This window comes from Podarcis muralis, chromosome 14 (assembly GCF_964188315.1).
Source record: "Podarcis muralis chromosome 14, rPodMur119.hap1.1, whole genome shotgun sequence".
NCBI classification, from domain to species: Eukaryota; Metazoa; Chordata; class Lepidosauria; order Squamata; family Lacertidae; genus Podarcis; species Podarcis muralis.
This window is the reverse complement of record NC_135668.1, coordinates 37,150,081-37,167,745: the sequence shown is the minus strand read 5'-3', so window position 1 is coordinate 37,167,745 and position 17,665 is coordinate 37,150,081. Positions and strand designations below refer to the sequence as shown.

The 17,665-nt window shown below is 43.8% G+C and overlaps 2 protein-coding genes across 10 annotated transcripts in view; one reads left to right on the top strand and one right to left on the bottom strand.

Moving 5' to 3' along the window:
- Positions 1–17,665, top strand: part of LOC114584889 (nucleoside diphosphate kinase A-like) — a 113,828-nt gene that overhangs the window by 8,259 nt on the left and 87,904 nt on the right. The gene's annotated exons all lie outside the window — the stretch shown is intronic.
- On the bottom strand, positions 724–17,239 carry LUC7L (LUC7 like). 9 transcript variants are annotated; one of them, XM_077918413.1, is made up of 11 exons: positions 16,982–17,238; positions 14,905–14,989; positions 14,151–14,245; positions 13,134–13,232; positions 11,764–11,874; positions 10,454–10,597; positions 9,482–9,658; positions 9,121–9,209; positions 8,535–8,564; positions 6,934–7,104; positions 724–2,667 (listed from the first exon to the last, which is right to left on the bottom strand). In XM_077918413.1, exons 2-11 carry the CDS (start codon positions 14,906–14,908, stop codon positions 2,358–2,360), a joined length of 1,230 nt encoding a protein of 409 aa, XP_077774539.1. In that variant the 5' UTR covers positions 14,909–14,989; positions 16,982–17,238; the 3' UTR covers positions 724–2,357. The 9 variants fall into 9 exon arrangements, with proteins under 9 accessions (XP_077774539.1, XP_077774542.1, XP_077774537.1 ...); XM_077918416.1 differs by lacking the exon at positions 14,905–14,989 and adding an exon at positions 15,253–15,323 and having other exon boundaries at positions 16,982–17,181; XM_077918411.1 differs by having other exon boundaries at positions 14,905–15,323; positions 16,982–17,058.

The window sequence follows — 17,665 nt, the reverse complement described above, 5'->3', positions numbered from 1 at the left end:
GGAGGATGGAACAGGCTTGTTTTCCGCTGCTCCAGCGGGGAGGGCTCAAACAAATTGATCCAATGGCAAGAAGGGAGATTCCAATGAAGCATTAGGAAGAACTTGCTGACAGCAAGAGCTGTCTGTGACCGTGGAACTAACTCCCTTGGACGACGGTGGATTCTCCTTGGTTGAACTCCCACGTATCCAGAAATGAAAAACGTTTTGGAAGTCCCAAATGGAGGAACAGCACCTTCCTACCAAAATAGCTCAAAAGAAACAGAGCATTTTCAGTGACCTCCGGGAGCAACTGAATGTCACGTGTTCCTTGGAAAAGAAATACAGAAAGGGATTAAGGAGGAAGAAATGAATTGGGCAGCTTGAATTTATAGTATCCTGGACAACTAGAACTGCAGATCCACACTCATGTGGGACACTGCGACATTCTGCTGTAGCTCCCATTTGGGGTATAGCCCTGCCCTGAACCTTTGCTGTAAAGATGACGAAAGTGCTCTGAAGAGTGCCATATAAATACCAAGTTTTTCTTCACGTGCCCAAGGTATCTATTGCATTAGTTCACAGAAAGGTTTTCCCATTCCTAGGTCCTTCCTTCCCATTTTTGCAACATCTATAATTAAACTTACTCCATTCTCTTCGGTTGCTTGACAGTAGAGACAGGGCTGAGTTGCTCATGGAAATTTCAAGCATTAAGGGTTACAGCAAAACAGACGGTTCACTCCGAGCCACAAAGATAAGCTTTTAATGTGAATAAGACTGGCAAGAGAAGAGCGTTTTACTTACATCTTTGTTACTTAGACCAATATCCCTCAAAGGCAAACAAAGGTGCTGTTAAGGATCAAACTGCTCATACTAAACATAAAAACCCCACAGAGGGATGAATTCCTAATATTTTATACACTCAATACGATATGCCTTGCTGGCTTCTCACTGCGTCCTCTGACTTTCCAGAGGGCAACACATTCTAGGTCTGAGCATGCCCAGATATTACCTGTCCCAATGGGCAACTGTAGGTCTGAATCCGATTCCCCCAAAGGAAACACATCTGCTCCTTCTGCTGGCTCATTAGTTCTCCTGGTAGTCACTCACAAAGACACAAAAGGCTGAGAGAACACACACTCAACCACTCCTCTTGGGGCGGGGGGGGGGGGAGGTAGAATTCAGCAGTGAGAATAAAACGGAAAAGAAACTTGATTAAACATGCACTGATGAACACAATTCTGCAGCACAAAAAAAGGGAAAAAAAGAAGTTGGAGGGAAGAAGAGGCACACAGGAATTGGTCAGTAAGCTACTAGATAATTATACAAATAAAAAGTCAAAAACTCCTAGTACCCTGGACACCACTGTCTGCAGCAGCACCGTGACTGTTTTCTGCTGCCATCAGCAGTTATTAAAAGAACCTGAAGTACATGACTATGATTATGCCCCTCTACCTCTTTGACACACCCCTACCAGTTGTGTTTCAGGTTGTCACCGCAAATGCAGTCTTGACAGCATTGCAAATCTGCTTAAGTGCCGCCAACAAGAATAGTGCATCTTGCTCCCCCACCCCACCCCTCTGTAACTGCAAAATCAATCTAGATGTGGGAGTTGTTTGTTTGTCCCACGACAGAGCTCCCCATGCCAGGTCCTCATATGCCAAATTGGTAGTGTCATTCTGTGTTATTGTGAACACTGCTCTTAATGGAATTGCTCTAATGTGTGAGGAATCCCATCCCACTTACACCAGGACCTCTCCATCAGGGAACAACATTATACTGGCAACCTGGAAATTAGGAAGCAGACACAGAAAAATGAAGTCCCAAAGTGCAAAATTCACACTGATGAGTTGCATAACTTGACAAAATAATCCAATTAACATCCATTTAAATTTTAAATGCTGTGCTACTTTCACCAAGCTCTAAATACAACTACTACAACAAAAAAGAAGAAGAGATATTGTGCCATGTTGTACAGCTGTCCCAAAACAACTTTATTAAGCTAGGCTGTGGTGTAGGATACTTTTGACCAATCTGGCTTGTTCATATTTAGCAAAGTCTTCGATATCAGAAACATTACATGAACCTGCCATATTTAGAAAAGGGGGGGGGGGAGTACCAGCGCTGCTGAGGTTCTTTAGTATGTTATGAACTCAAGTCTGCAATAGAAAGGCAAGTGATGTTTTAACAATAGGCAGGTGGAGCATGAGTTTTTACAGCACGTTATGATCCCGCCACCCCCACATCTTCTGCCTGCTTCTGCTGCATTCTGCTTAAGTCGCTAAACTGCACTGAAGACCAGCGACTGAGTTTGTTTCTTTCAATTAAAAGACAAAAGTCTCAAGTCAACAGTATAGGAAACTGTCACACTACTGGCTTTGCTACCTGCAGAAACAATAGAAATTCAGAACTACAAAAAATGTGCTGTATTCAGTTAATATAAATGAGAAAAATTTGGGCTGTGTAGAACATTTCTCAAGACTATATATACAGTACAATACAGATCGCGGCCGGAGTTCAGATCTCGCCGGCTTCCCTCTCTTCAGATCTCTTAGGGTGAGATTTGCCATTCGTGCTTTCGTGTCGCCGTTCAGAAGAGCTCTTCTCTTTCTTGTCTCTTTCCCGTGATTTCTCCCTTGAAGACCGATCTCTAGAGGATCTGGAGAGCAAACCAGAGCATACTGTAGGGCTCTAGAATGGAAAGTGTGTGCGTGTCTGTGAAAACATTTCAGACCAGAAAAGGGAACTGTGGACTTAGCCTACCAATTCTCCTTTCTGGACCATGGGCAGAAAGACAGCCCAGATGGGCGGGAAGAGCAACCCTCCAGGGTTGGTAGACATTAAGCACAGGGTGAGGTACTACCTAAATCCAGAGTCAAGGTCAAGCACTAGATGCAGAGGTTCATAAGCTGAAATCTACAAGCTGCAATCAGGTTGCCCATGGAAAGACTATAGAACAGTTAACAATATTGCAGAACTGTAGAGTGGGACGGGACCACAAGAGTCTCCAAGTCCAACCCACTGCAGCTACAGGGATCTTTTGCCCAATGTGGGGTCCAAATCCACAACCCTGAGATTAACCAGTCTCATGCTCTACCAACTGAGCTATAGATATCTGTGCACAGCCCTTTTTGCTGGAAACAAAAAATGAGAAGCAATGCTATTTTGATCAAGACTAGACTGTCAAACAGGCCAAGGGCCAATATTTTCATAATATGGTGCTGGTGCAATCAACTCATCTCCCCCCCCCCCCCCAAAAAAAAATTAATCCATTGAAGAAGGGTCCTGAATGGCCTGTCTACTCTTAAGTCCAAACACAGGACGAATGCTGACCTGAGGAAAAAGCTGACAAGCTCTCCAATCAACATCACTCACAGAAGCAGCATGCCCACCCCATTTGAAAGACACAGGACTATGGTTAGAAAAAGACAAATTATGCATATGCTTTGATTTCTAAAAGAAAAAATGATGTTTCTTAAGTGGTCTGCCAGGATCCCTGATTATTTTCAAATGGACTGTGGAGAATGTGCAATAGAGCTGAAGCCTGCTGGATCAGGTGTGCTATGAAGCTCCCTGCAGGGAACTCTAAATGTACCAGATGACTGGGATGCACATGGTGCTTTGAGCTCCCGGCTTTGAGACTTCAAAGCACTGGGCAACCTGTGATGTCAGGTGACTGACAGGTGTGCAACCTCACCTGCCTCTTAAATTTGGCCCACAAGGTTATATTCTGATAAGCCAAAAAGGTTCCATGCCCCGGATCTAGGGAATGGACCACAATGGCTCACTCTAGGATGAGATTAGTCAATCAAATTCCAGGCTTAGCAACATAGAGGAATAAACTCAGTGCAATGACTGCTGAGCCCATCTGCCCAGGACCAGAAAAGTAAACAATACAAGTTTGCAATAAAATGAATTTTGTTCAGTTATTTTTCTGTTCAATCAAACCTAGAAATTCAACAATGACATCAATACTAAACAAGGCTCTTTCCTATGCTTCTACACTGTCACAAATCTCTTCTTTGTGCTTTAGGGAGTTCCCCTGCTTCCCTCTTGGCTAGTAACCAACTTCTTTTCACAACTTGCTTTTTATACATCTCTCACACATATCTACTCCTGTTTTATCCCACAGTTCATCCTATACCTAGATATTTCCTTCCTTCAACTGTGCCATACACCCTGAAGCCAGCACAATGCAGGGTTAAGTCATTTGGCCTGTTTCCTGTTTCCCCCTCCCTCCTACCAAATCCCAGTTTACACAAGTGCTTTACAAGTATGACTTGTTCAGCTGTGAGGGTGTTTTATTTTAAATTTATGTTTTTTTCTGCTTTGCTGTCTTGGGCTTCTCTGGGAGGAACAGTGGAATAGAGATTGATTGATTGATTGATTGATTGATTGATTGATTGATCCAACCAACCAACAAACCTGACACAATGCCCATCGCTATCAGATTTGATGTGAAAGCGGGGAGGTGACATATTGCCAGCCCTTTAATTAGCAGCTCTCTTTATGGTGTGAGACTCAGCAAGTGCCCAGTGATACTGGCCCCTGATGCCAGCCCAGATTGCTACAGTCACCATCTGTGAAAACAGGAATCGTAACAGAGAGCCACTCTTGTACAGCGGTGGGCTTAGAAATGAAGTTAAGAACCCTGAGGCTGAATGAGGCCAGTGGCCCATCAACTCCAGCACGTTGTTCTCACAATGGCCAATCAGATGCTTATGGGAAGCCCACTAGCAAGACCTGAGCACAACAGCCACCTTTCCTCACTTGTATTTCCAAGCAACTGGCGTTCAGAGACATACTGTCTCTGACAGTGACCTGTGAAGGTGATCTTGGCACCCCATCCTACAGGGGGAGTCCCACCCAACATATGAATATGTGCATACACTCTCACTCTCTATTTGTCATGCCTAATTTACTGCACCTCATAGGGTCACTGTGCACCTTAAAAGCACCTCCTGTCTCACTGGAAGAATTGCAGGACATAAATGTATGAAATAAATTAAAATTGTTACCCTGGGATAGGGACTACCATAACTACACAAATGCTAAGCGTGACAAAAGTGATCAGCTAAAAGGGGGGGGGGGGGCTGCATACACACAGCGGGATATAAAAATTCAAAGCTGCAATGTGGATGCCAACTTTGTCAGATAAGAAGCACAAGCATTCAGTCTTTATACCAAAAACCAACTAAGGATAGCAACAAATTAGGCTCTAAGCTTCTACCAAGCTGAGAAAGACAATCAGCAACTCAAACACAAACAGCTTTATTTTACAGGGAGTTTCTCTAGAGTGGACTTGGTCAACAGAATTGGGGGGGGGGTGTCAATATCAGTTCTCCTACAATGCTTTTATTTTTATTCTATGCTACATCAAAACACTATAAGGCTTATTATTTATTAATTAAATTTATTAGTCACCTGTTTGCCACAGCAACTCAAAACAACTTAAGAGTAGTTGAACTGTTGGCATCTAAATGATAAACAATGCAAAAGCAGAAGATGGGAATAGCCCAAACATCCGCAAATTATTCAACTCTTTACCCAACACAGTCTCTTATGTATCATTTTGCATGTTCTTGAAGCTTCAGTATCTACTGTTGAAATGCTGACTTTTTTAGGGATGGCAACATATCAAAGTATGATTTCTATTTTGGAAGAAATAAAACACTTCATTTTCTTTTGAGACTTCTTGTGCCTTCTCATTTTTAATTTTTAACTGTTCCAGAAAACATGACTGATACAGTTCCTCCCCGCCAAGGGAACACTTTGAGATGGGCTATTGTACATTTGGGTTTTCTGAAGCATTCCCTTACCTGCTCTTTAGCAATAGTAATTACAGGGTCTTCCTCATTTCCTAATTGTCCAAACTTCTTTTCTTTATTGTTCATGTTCAAGACAGATTTAAAAAATGAATTTAGTATCTCAACCATGAGTCAATAATTTCCACATACCCCATTTCTAGCAAACCTACATTCCAATACTCATTTCCCTTCATAGAGAAGAGAACTGTAAATGCTCTTCATTTCTCACTTGCTCATCTATTGTTGACATCAATCCAGTGGAAATGGTGAACAGAGACTAGGTTTCCCCAGGCTACCTGCAATACTGCTACGGATTACCAGTAGCTGGAAGTTACTAGGCACAGCTGTACATCAGGAGGCCACTTGGTTAACATGCTTGCATGCAGTAGATCTGAACTGAAGTGCTTCCTGTTAAGCTTCTCCCAGGATCAGAACTACAGTATTTTTAAAGAAGTAGAATCTAGTTAACCATGTGGTGGAGCAATTCTGAAGCATTTATAGCCAATCTGGGAGCACTTCTGGCCATCCAGCATGTTACTGCCCCTGTTCACATCAAGCCTACCTCCCTAATAGTAATCCTGGGTTATTGTTTACCCTCAAAGCAATTAAAGCACAGTGTGCCGGGCCACCAAAACCTACACAGCACCTGAGAGAGCAGCGCTAGCGATTTGGGCCTCTCTCAAGTAGAAATGTATGTGCCTGTCTCAAATCCAGTAGATCTTACCATTCCAAACAAACATTCTGGGTCTGAGAGAATTCTCTCTGCTACTTACAGAGGAACGAGCATGCTTTTGAGCAGATGCAAGTGTTGCAAAGAAGTAGGGAAGCCTTCTCTGGTGATGTACAGGTCTAGTCCACAAGAAATCCAGTGAGTTCCAAATGGCTTTTGGAGCTCATGGACAACATCTACACATCCTACCTTCTAGGATGACAATGGGAGAAAGCAGCACATGCCTTCAACTTCATTCCCTGCTTAATTGTATCACGTGAACCAGCTCTCTTCAACCCCACCCCATGGCAGCCTTGGGAAGGAGTTTGAACCAATCCCTATTTTCTCACTGTTTCTCCAATAGTCAGCGGAACTCGTTTCTCATGGCTAAACTACAAGTCAAAAAGTCTTTCCCCAAGAGGTTGCAAAAACCAAGCCTACTTGTGTTTTGAACTCCTGTCTCTGGATCCCCGCCGGTGGCCTCGGCTATGGCTGCCAGAACGGCTGCGATGGCGCCTGTGCCTCTCTCGTTCCCGGGACTTGGAGCGGGACTTTCGCTTCTCACGGGAAATGGACCTCGAACGTCTTCGCCTCCGCTCTCGAGAGCGAGACCTGCAAGAACCAGGAACAAGCAGTATAAAACCCAGAGATATAGAGAATTTGACATGAACAGCTGCTGGACTTCCCCACTGCTGCATTTGCAAAGAAATTCAATTTCAAGTTTTTATTACATTCAGGGTTCTTCCTCCATTTTATACTCACAAGAACCCTGTTAGGTAGGTTATGGCTGAGAAAGTGACTTGCTCAATGCCACCCAATGAGTTCAATGACCAGGAGGGAAGAAACTGAACCTGGGCTAATACTGTTAAGTCTGACCAGTATTGTAGGACTGCAGCATCCTACATAAAAACATGCTTGTCTTAATGCATAAATGAAAAAGACATACCTTGCAGAACACCAATAGCTTCAGATTTGCATAAAAATATTTTGAACAGGCTTCCTCAACCCCTTATGCTGTCCAGAACATTTAGCAATGTCTGATTTGCCAATCACATTTAAGATTAATAAACAGCTAAAATGCTTCTATATAAGAGTGACTCACTGATTAAGCATTAATTCCAGTAATTTTAGGACCTTGTATGCTTCCTAACACAATAACATTCAGTACTTTCATTTCACTCACTGTCCTATAACATCTCGATGACTTAATACATGTGGATTAATCCTTTGTGCATTTAGTTCAAGCAAGCTACTACTTGGATTAGGTTGAGCTCTTTTATATTTCATTACTGCAGAACAGGAACAGTTTCTTCCTCTTCTGCACATTTAGTACTCCTTCAGTTTCCAGTTCCTCCACAGCACCATGCTGAAAAGGAAGCCCTTACATCACCTCTGCCCAGATTATACACTTCTTCCCCAAGAGCCTGGGCACTTCCTGGTTGAGGAAGATGCAAAGCTTCCATTTCAGATGTGACAATGTGGAGAAGAAGGTGGTGTTTTGTGTCCTGAACAGCTACAGTATATTCAAGGCAATTCTCGGCAAAGATGTATCAGTCATTCTTCCACTTTTACTCTCAGCCACAAAGAGCATGTTCTCCCAGGGTCTCAGCAGCTACAATGGTTTCCTACCATTGTAGGGGTTGGCTTTCTCTCAGTCTAAATGGCTTTGCCTCAACATGAGACCACCCTCTTGAGACTGGCAACCTAACATCCATACAGGAAGAATGGATGCATGAAGAGGCCTTTAAGTATGTACTGAAAATGCTGCAAGGACTTTGCAAAGGCAAGTCTCTATCAAATGGAGCAATCCAATATTTTAAACCTTTCAAATAATTGTGGTTTACCCACCCTAAATACACTTCCTTGACACCACAGTAGGGATTGGTCAAGCAAGCAATTGCTACAAACTGGAAAAGGCACCAGGGTTCTTCCTCCTCTGGTCCAATGCTCAAACAGAATGGCAGAAAGAGAAAGAACTGCAAAGGAATGCCAGTCACCTTACTCAGAATGAAGAACCATCAATACCAACTTAAAACACTCACCTTCTGCGATCTCTGTTTCTGGATCCAGACCTAGCAAAAAGCAACATTTGTTTCAGGTAAGTTAATGATTGACAGAGTTGTGGGAGTCTTTCAAATGGACACATATTCTTTTAGAGCAAAATAACACTTAGGAAAAGAATTCTAAACATTAGGACTTAAAGGCCATGGATGATAAATATGTTAAAGCTGAATCAGAAAAACGGCTATAAAACAATTACATAGGGTGGCTATTTGATAAAGCAAGGCAGGTTTAATCACCTTTTTCAGGGCAAAAACCCTAGCTGTTCGGACAGTTGTGTCATTTGCTGCTTGCCTGCAGGGCCTGCTAGTTTTCCCCAAGCAGCAACATGCCCATTTCTCCCTCTCTGTCCCCTTCCAAAGCCCACACCTGACATTTTCTCCTGACTTGAGGGGAAGCAACCAGAATATATGGCCCTGATGTGCCATGCACTGCCCACAATTCAAGTGTGACTAATGCCTGCTCTTTGCCACACCATTTCTTTGAGAACTTCACACAGCAGCACAAGCACCCTTAAGCCACAGCGCCACAACCTTCCACTGAAAATACTTCCTAGAGTTCACTCACCGTTGACCCGTTCTCTCCTCTCGCTCTCTTTCTTCTCTCCGTCTCAACCGGTCCTGATTCCTCTTCTCCTGTTTCTCTGCCACAGTTTTCTATGATAAAGATAGCAAACCTTGTTAAACGCGGCTGCGTGCTACAACACAAGTCTGACAAAAAAACACAAGTTAATTCATCCTCTACCAGGATGGTTCTCCAATGGCTTGAGCAGGAGATGGACAATGCTCCGAGAGCATCTTGCTCATGTAACCACATTTCACAGGAGCCATGAAGCAGGGCTACAATCCCCCCTCAGGGCATCTGTACAGCAGAGATTGAACTGTGGCCTTCTGCATCCAAAGCAGCTGCCCCACACCAGAGTTCTCACCCGCAACTGGTCCAGCTTCTCACGAATCTGAATGAAGCCCAAGTGCAATTTGCCTCCAAAGTGATCAGCAAGTCGGCGATCGTTATCATGGAGACCAAGGTATGCAGAACAGACCTCACAGACACGCAGCTTCTGTTGCTGGAAACTGGATGCAGGCATAGAATTGCGGTATTCCTCCTATGGAAGATCAGACAGCTGAGTATCAATACTTCCATAGTGTTTATCTCTTATGCTTTCATCTCTACACCCTAAACAATTTCTCCCAGCTTATTAACACTGTACTCCTACCCTAGGGACGCAGGTGGTGCATTGTCTAAACCACTGAGCCTAGGGCTTGCCGATTGGAAGGTCGGAGGTTTGAATCCCCATGAAGGGGTGAGCCCCCGTTGCTCAGTCCCAGCTCCTTTCAACCTAGCAGTTCGAAAGCACGTCAAAGTGAAAGCAGATGAATAGGTACGGCTCCAGCGGGAAAGTAAATGGCGTTTCTGTGTGCTGCTCTGGTTTCACCAGAAGCGGCTTAGTCATGCTGGCCACATGACCCGGAAAAACTGTCTGTGGACAAACGTCTGCTCCCTCAGCCAGTAAAGCGAGATGAACGCCGCAACCCCAGTCGTTCGCGACTAGACCTAACTGTCAGGGGTCCATTACCTTTACTTTTTTACTTACCCCAATATACTAGAAATAGTAGCCACTATCAGTTAATCCTGCACATATTGTGTTAGGATGCTAACGCACCTTTACATAGAAGGATTTCCATACGAAGTCATGGGGAAATGTTTGGAAATACTCAGAAGCTGTCATTTCAAGCAAGGAAGACAGTAATTAGTCATCAGTATTTCCTCACCTAGTTTTGCTTTGAGACAACTCCATATTTTGCTTTAGTATGGTGCATTTTTGCAACTAAAGCAGACTAAATAAACAAATTATAACTTTTGTACAGAACATAATCAATATGGAGAGAGGGAAGCAAACCTCTGCTTCTTTCTTTTTTGCTCGGACTTTCTCGACTTCCATCAGTATCTTCTGAGATTCATCCACATTCCCTTCAGCCCCCAGCTGCTCGGCTTTAGCCAGAAGTTTGCCAATGTCTTCATTTAGTTCATGCACCTTTTCTGCCTGGAGAGGAGAGATGGTGTTTAGTGATCAAGGGAATAGATTGCATCTTTGGCATCTGACTTTGGTCTGGGCACACAAGGAATTTAATGGCCCCTCCAGCTGTTTGGGGACTACAATTCCCATCATCCCTGATTACTGGTCCTGTTAGCTAGGGATGATGGGAGCTGTAGTCCCAAAACAGTTGGAGGGCCAGGTTTGGCCATCACTGGTCTAAGGGAAAAGTTCTTGTGTGAAAGACTCAAGGGAAAATGGGGTATTCCCTTCTAATGCTGTATACTAACTTGAAGCCTGTTTCCTTTGGCTTTGCAATGCATTTCAAGCTACCTTGAGCGCCTTTTGGTAGAAAAGCAGAACACATACTGAAACAAAAATGAACCGCTTATTTAATTGTTTATTAATTTATAACGTACTTGGAAGGCAAATGCCTCATCCAAGTAATCTTTTAAGGTAAGCTAACTCTATCCCAGGAGCTGATAGTGAATTTGTGATTGCAATATCATTGCAGCACCAGCCTTCTTTACTCTGACCTTTGAATTTTCAAGACCCACTCCATCCTTGTGATGCCAATGTTTTAAAATGTTTATAATACTGTGTTTTAAATTGATGTAACCCACCCTGGGATCTTACAGTGAAGGGCAGTTAAAAAAACCTAAGGGCTGGTGGGGGAGGGACAGAACAAAGCCCAGCAAAGAAACCAAGGCAGCTGCTAAAGGACAGCAGCCTCCACTTCCTCCTCTGCAGCAAAGAAATACAGATGCTCCTGCAGTTCTCTGATCCTCCTTTTCCAGCCCCCATCAGGCTAGTAATATTTATTTATTACATGCTGGTAAGTGTTGCGGGCTTATTTATAAGGCTGGGGAAATTGTATTACGTTTTATATCGCACCTCGACATTGAGCTTCAAGGCAGCTTGAACTAAGGAGCACCCAACTTAAAGAGCACATGTATTTAACCTTTACGGTAGGACCAGCTTCTCACATAGATGCCAACTGAACTGTCTGGGAACATCTGGGGATGCAGCACTGCTGAAGCTGGGCAAGTATGAATAGAATTGGTCCAGTAAATCAGAGGAGACTGGAAGCCCCATGTAACAAGATAGGATGGCAACTGCTGATACAGCCTTTGAGAAAGGAGGCTGCCACACATGATTTTGCCCGACTGAAGTACCTTTGCAGCCACTTCAGCACTGATCTCTTCCTGTGTTTCTGCAAGTCGTTTCTTTGCCAGTTCAGTTCTTCTGTCACACTCAGCAATGAAGGATTCCAAGTGGTCCATTGCCTACAGATGTACAAACAAACAAAGCTGACACACATATAGGAAGGGTGTATGCATAGAACGTTACTTCAATATGCTTTTCCCTGTTGGAAGAGATGCCCCAAGATGAACACAATCCTCTGGTTGGTATTTCAGATCAAAACTGATAGTGACAGTAAAGGGCAGATGAAAGCAACTGATGGTGAGGTGGGAACAAGAGATGTTTCTTCAGGATAAAGCAAAGGTGTGCTTAGAAAACCCATTTCTTCAGAGCACAAAGCAATATCCTAATGCTGTTGTGGTACATCAAATTATTAAACCCTAGCAGAGATGCTAGTTTGTTTAGTTTTCTATAACAAACACCAAGAATGGCAAAATGGCAACAAAGACATTTTTAGATAGAAGTTTAAAATAACTGAAATACTATTTACGCTGCTCTTATAATAGAATTCTTAGGTACAGCAGAGGATATATTAAGCTGGATTCCTCAGAAGAAAGAGGATAGGGCAACTCTGCTCAGTTAAGCATGTACTGGATAGGACTGATGGGAGCTGTAGTCCAGATCATCTGGAGGGCATCTGGTTGGCAAAGGCTGCTTTAAAGCAGTGTTTCCCAACCTTTGGTTTCCAGCCGTTTTCGGACCACAATTCCCATCACCCTGGACCGCTGGTCTTGCTAGCTAGTGATGATGGGAGTAGTAGTCCAAAAACAGCTGGAGACCCAAGGTTGGGAAACACTGCTTTAAAGAGCTACAAGCTAGATTTAGCTCAGTGGTGTTGATTACGAGACCAGTGGGCTCCACTCTGATCTCAGAGTGCAGGCCTCAGTGACTGCACCTGTTTCGGGCAGGGCAGCAGCACATGACATTATCAACAATAATTGAATCAACAATATAGGAATATCTATATTCCTATAAAAATAAACACTACGCAGTCTGCAAATTAACCAGCAATTGTTTTATGGGCTTGTTGAATTGGGATTATTTGGAGCCAGTGCCCAGCATGACAACTTTGCTCTGAAGAGAAACCCTAGACACTTTGTGTCTAGTAACAAACTGCTCATTAAAATCTAGAGTGCAACGTTCTAAGTCTCTGTCTGACAACCACGTTGTAACTCTACATAGTTCAGAAATCACTGTTTTGTGAACGGTATAGAAAACTTCTGCTAACCTTTGCAGGAAGCTTACAAAGGAAAATGTCACAAGATTAGCGGGAATATCAGACTTACTGTTGCCCAATCTGATACCAGCATTTCATTACCGGAAAAAAACACAAAGCACTTACGTCCAACTCAAAGAACAGGTCCCTCTCTTTACTTGCAATTTCATAATCTGCTCTTAGTGCCAAATCATGAATTTTTGTACACTCTCCAAGGTCCATGCGCTGTTGAGAAGGGGGACAAGAAGACAAAACAACCTGAGATCTTTACATTCATGTGAAAATATGATTAGGCTTATAGGAATGCATGAGCCAGGTTTGGAAAAGTGAAAAAAGTAACTCTACCTTATACATGTTCATTTTGAGTCAGATGACATTAATATATATGGGTTGTATCCAACTAAGTTTTACTTAAAAGTATACATCACAATTAATGAGTGTCATGTTCATTCATTTCAACGGGTCTACTCTGAGTAGGAATGACACTAGATACAGCCCTACAGCTTTAAAATAATATACATATTTAAAAGGGTTTTGTATTCTTTTTAACCATTTAAAATTCATTTGGTGTACTCCATTGTGGGCCAATTATGCACTTCTGAAACATGCCAATTCAAAAATTCTGCCATTTCAAATACAAGGCTGAATTATATTCTGCTATATGTATTAATGTTCTGTGTATTTTTTGTTAAATAAAAGAAGGTTGAGTTATTTGCTGATCCACATTTTATATGACATTGTCACAAATAAAAGGGACACACATTACTAAGAACATCTTACTGCTTTTCCTTATGATGTCCCCTTTCACATCAGCTGACTGGATATATTTGAATTCTGCTGCCCAGGTAACTACTTGACTGCTGCCCATTACAGATAAGATTAAGGGATCAACTTAGCTACCTCAATTTCATAACCAGAACACTTAAGTGTGCATGTAGAGTTTTTCATAATGTTTAAGTAACATCACACAGAATTCCATTGTACTCCAAATAATATGTTCCTGATTATTAGAGAAACGGGAGGTTGCCAGCTTGACACCACTTGGGTTTTTTGAGTTTGTACACATAGCTACACAGAATGATTCCACGCAGGATTTAACTGTTAAACCATATATTCTGTAGCACCATCAGGAAGGGTACTTACCGTTCCTGCTAAAATATCATGAGGGCAACAATCCAGAAGGTGGCTCTTGCAGACTCGTTCATCTGTGAACTTCACCCTTTGCCTCGTTTCATCTCCTGAAATTCATGTTTGATTATAAATATGAAAAAAAAACATTTAAAATGCTAAGCAAGGTAAACTGTGGAAAGTTTCTATTTCGCCTCATTATGCAGATAAAAATACTTCACGAACCCCAGAACTGCTTGAAGAACTACAAAGCCATTAAGTCGCAGAATATTCATTTTTCTTTCACAGCTGAGAATCGAAGCAAGTATAGCATTTAATGTCACATGCACCACTTACTAAGAATGGTGCTGACCACAAGAATGCCCGTAGCCAGACATCTATGTAAAATGACAGTAGAGTCAGCCAAGGATCCAGACCACAAAGAATTTTCTTCTGCATGGAGAAGGGTCTGGAGATATCAAAACCTGTGCTCTCTGAACACCATGAACAAAACAGATCAACACCTGGGAATTTTAATAAGCAGCCATTTATTAATTCACTGTCTTTTCAGTTAATGCTGCTGCCCTGTACTGTTAACAAGCAATGAGGTGCCACAGGGCCACCAGACGTATTTTGGTGTTGACCTGAAGAGTATAATTTGTTTTGCCCCTCCCCTTCCCCGCCCTCAGAAAACATTTCTACATTTGGGAGCCACTTAAAAACAAGCAAAACCAACAAGAAAAAAGGGAAGTTAGTTAATACACACTGCGAGCTCCAACATATACTATACCCATCTGCCTTCTTCAAGACCTCAGCTGCAGAATTTTTATGCCCGCTGTTGAAAAGTTTTAAAGGAAAAGTTTTCTTGCCCACACCTGCAGTAAGGAAGTCAGGGGAATGATACATAAAAAGTAAAGGCAAAGTGGTAATGGTATGTGACAATTGTTTTTTAAAAGCTAGTCTGTGTATGACTATAGATCAGGATTCGCAAGCATCCAGGATTAATGTTGTGTCTACTAAAAATGTATTTTTCCCTTTTTTTCCTTTCTTTTCTAAGCTACACTTTTAAAGTTACTTGTGAAAAAAGCAGCAAACACTTTTTTTGTTATAACAGCTTTAAAAATTGGTTGTGACTCACGGCTCGATGAACATGAGGCTTTTCTGCAACTCCCTTGCAGATTGATGTAGGCAGGCAAAGATACACTGAACCTTTATAAATAAAATAGAGGGGCCACAATTGTTCAGTTTGTATGAAATAAAATTATGGGAAGCAATTCAAAAGCAACTCAAATACACAAAGAAAGAACGAGCACTTATTCATTTACGAAACAAAGTGCAAAAAGTTATCTGCAGAGTTCTGCAAATGTGCCAGATAGTTGCCGATTCAAGTAAGGAAGCAGATACAAACCTTGACAGGAATGCACAGCTTTTCAAAGGGATGTCCTGGGGCTAGCACTAAAGTCCCGTTTCCATACAGAACAGGCCTACCTTCGTGCTTTTATTCACGAAGCATTACCTCTACAGGCGAGTCTACAAAAGAAAAGCCTCACCACATAAGACCAGAAAAAGTCAGGCTTTCAGCTCATGATACAGAGCTAAAACCAACAAATCTGGCATTTAAAGCCTTATGTTTCAGGCAGCTTTAAGTGTCCAAGTTATGGGATTTAATGTAATATGTATTCCTTGCCAATGCTTTCCAAGAGTGCCCTCGAAATGTACTGAACACACTAGATCCTAAGTTACTCTAAAACACCTGATTGTTTCCCTTATACCATCTGTAGCAGTGTTTTAGGCTACTGAGCAGAGGTTTCCAGGAATTAGATGTTACATCGAGAACTACGCCACCAGCTTTGGTGGGCATTTGGACTGGCACACCTTGAAGGCATGATAATGCAGGTGCTGGGGACTCGGCTACCCTGCTTAGGCACCTTCGTCCAAGCGCTGTGCTTGGTGACTCTCACCACCCACATTGCCATGACCAACAATCACTACACTGGCCAACTTGCCACACAGCCAAACTTTAAACTGGCCTGACAGGTTTGACTTCCGGCCAGCTAGCACCCAGCTGTCTTTTGCTATAAACTCTCCATATGGCTCAGCAGTAACATTGGCTCAGGCCAATGCTCTATCTACTCCTTCAAACATCCAGTTTCCAAACTGCCCCTTGGCAAACCTACAAGGAGGCCACAAAGGCAGGGAGCCCTCACCCCACCCTCAAACAGACACAAGCACTTCTGGCATTAAGAGGTAGACTTCTGCTGGACTTGGAAGCTCCACTTACCTATCCTGGCTATCTGAAAGAAGCAATTCAAAGTTGCTCCTCATTTTAGATGCCCATCAGCCAAAAACGTCCTTCTTATCCCCTTATCATATAATCCTAGGATAATCCCAAAGCCCCTCTCTTACAAATATGAGCAGGGAGGGGCTTTTCCTAGCAGGGTACAACGCAAAGGCTCAAGCCAAGGACGTGTGAAATAAAACGCGCGAGGCGATGGGGGGGCGGTCGGGCAAGAGCGCCTCTGAGCATATGCTAAGCGCTCACTCATCCCTGGCCTCCCAGAAACGGAACCCCTCAAACCTTATGGATTTATTAAGAAGAGAAAGAGCCGCTGCCTCTTTCAGGGGATGGAAAGCCTCAGTTTGCCGGCAGGGGAAGCGAGGCCCTGCTGTGGGTGGGCCTCTGAGGCGAGGCCGCGCCGATGGACACCGGAGGCGGCGGCGGCGACGGCGAGAGATGGGTCGCCTCCTCAGCCACGGCGGCGCCCCGCCACTGCAGGGCCCCCCAAGGGCTCTGTCCGCGCCAGGCCCGAGGCGCTCGCTCGCTCGCTTCCTTCCTGCAGGCCCCCGCCTCGCCCGCCCCTACTCACCGTCCCGGGCCGTGCCCATCAGCTGGTCGAGCAGCGCCCGCATCTGGGCCTGGGCCGACATGGCGGCGGCGGCGGCGGCGGCAGCTACGAGGTGAGCCGAGAGCGCGGCGGAGGGGAAAGGGGGGTGGCGTCTCCTTGGAAACCAGGGGAGCGCGGCGGGGTGGGGGTGGGGAGTGGAACAACGGCGCGAGCCCAGGCCGCGGAGACCGACCCTAGCGCGGCCTCTCACTCGCTACAGCCTGCGCAGGGCACGATGGGAAGGGGGGGAAGGGGGAGGCGGAGGCGGCCGCCGTCTTATTCGCTTTCCTCCTCCAACCGCCAGCGCGAAAGGCACTCTGGGGGTTGTAGTCCGAGCCGAGCCGGAGCCCGCAGTGCACGCTGGTTGCTGCAGTTCGGTTCTGAGCGGAGCCTGGACTCGCCGCCAGCTCGTTGGTTTTGTTTATATCTTCAATGTTTTTGATTTTTGTCGGTATTTTTCATATGAACATGTTATATTTATATTTTTGTGTATTTATTTTTAAAATTTATATCCTGGCCTTCTTCCCAAAGGACTGTTTTGTGCACTGCTTAGATATTTTTTTTATGATTAACCTTCATACAAACGTGGTCCGAGTACAATAAATAATGTTCATTTTAAACATGCAGGGCAGTGCACTCCGAGATTTGAACACAAGGCCTCGTTGC

Bases quoted from the DNA above. Each gene is read 5' to 3' on its own strand.
- LUC7L (XM_077918409.1), bottom strand. From the start codon at position 17,042: ATGTCGGCCCAGGCCCAGATGCGGGCGCTGCTCGACCAGCTGATGGGC. The intron at 10,598-11,763 runs GTACTTCAGTCG...TCTCCTCTCCAG, and splicing joins GTGCTGAAGTGGCTGCAAAG to GCAGAAAAGGTGCATGAACT. The intron at 7,105-8,534 runs GTGAGTGTTTTA...TGGTTCTTGCAG, and splicing joins AGAAACAGAGATCGCAGAAG to GTCTCGCTCTCGAGAGCGGA.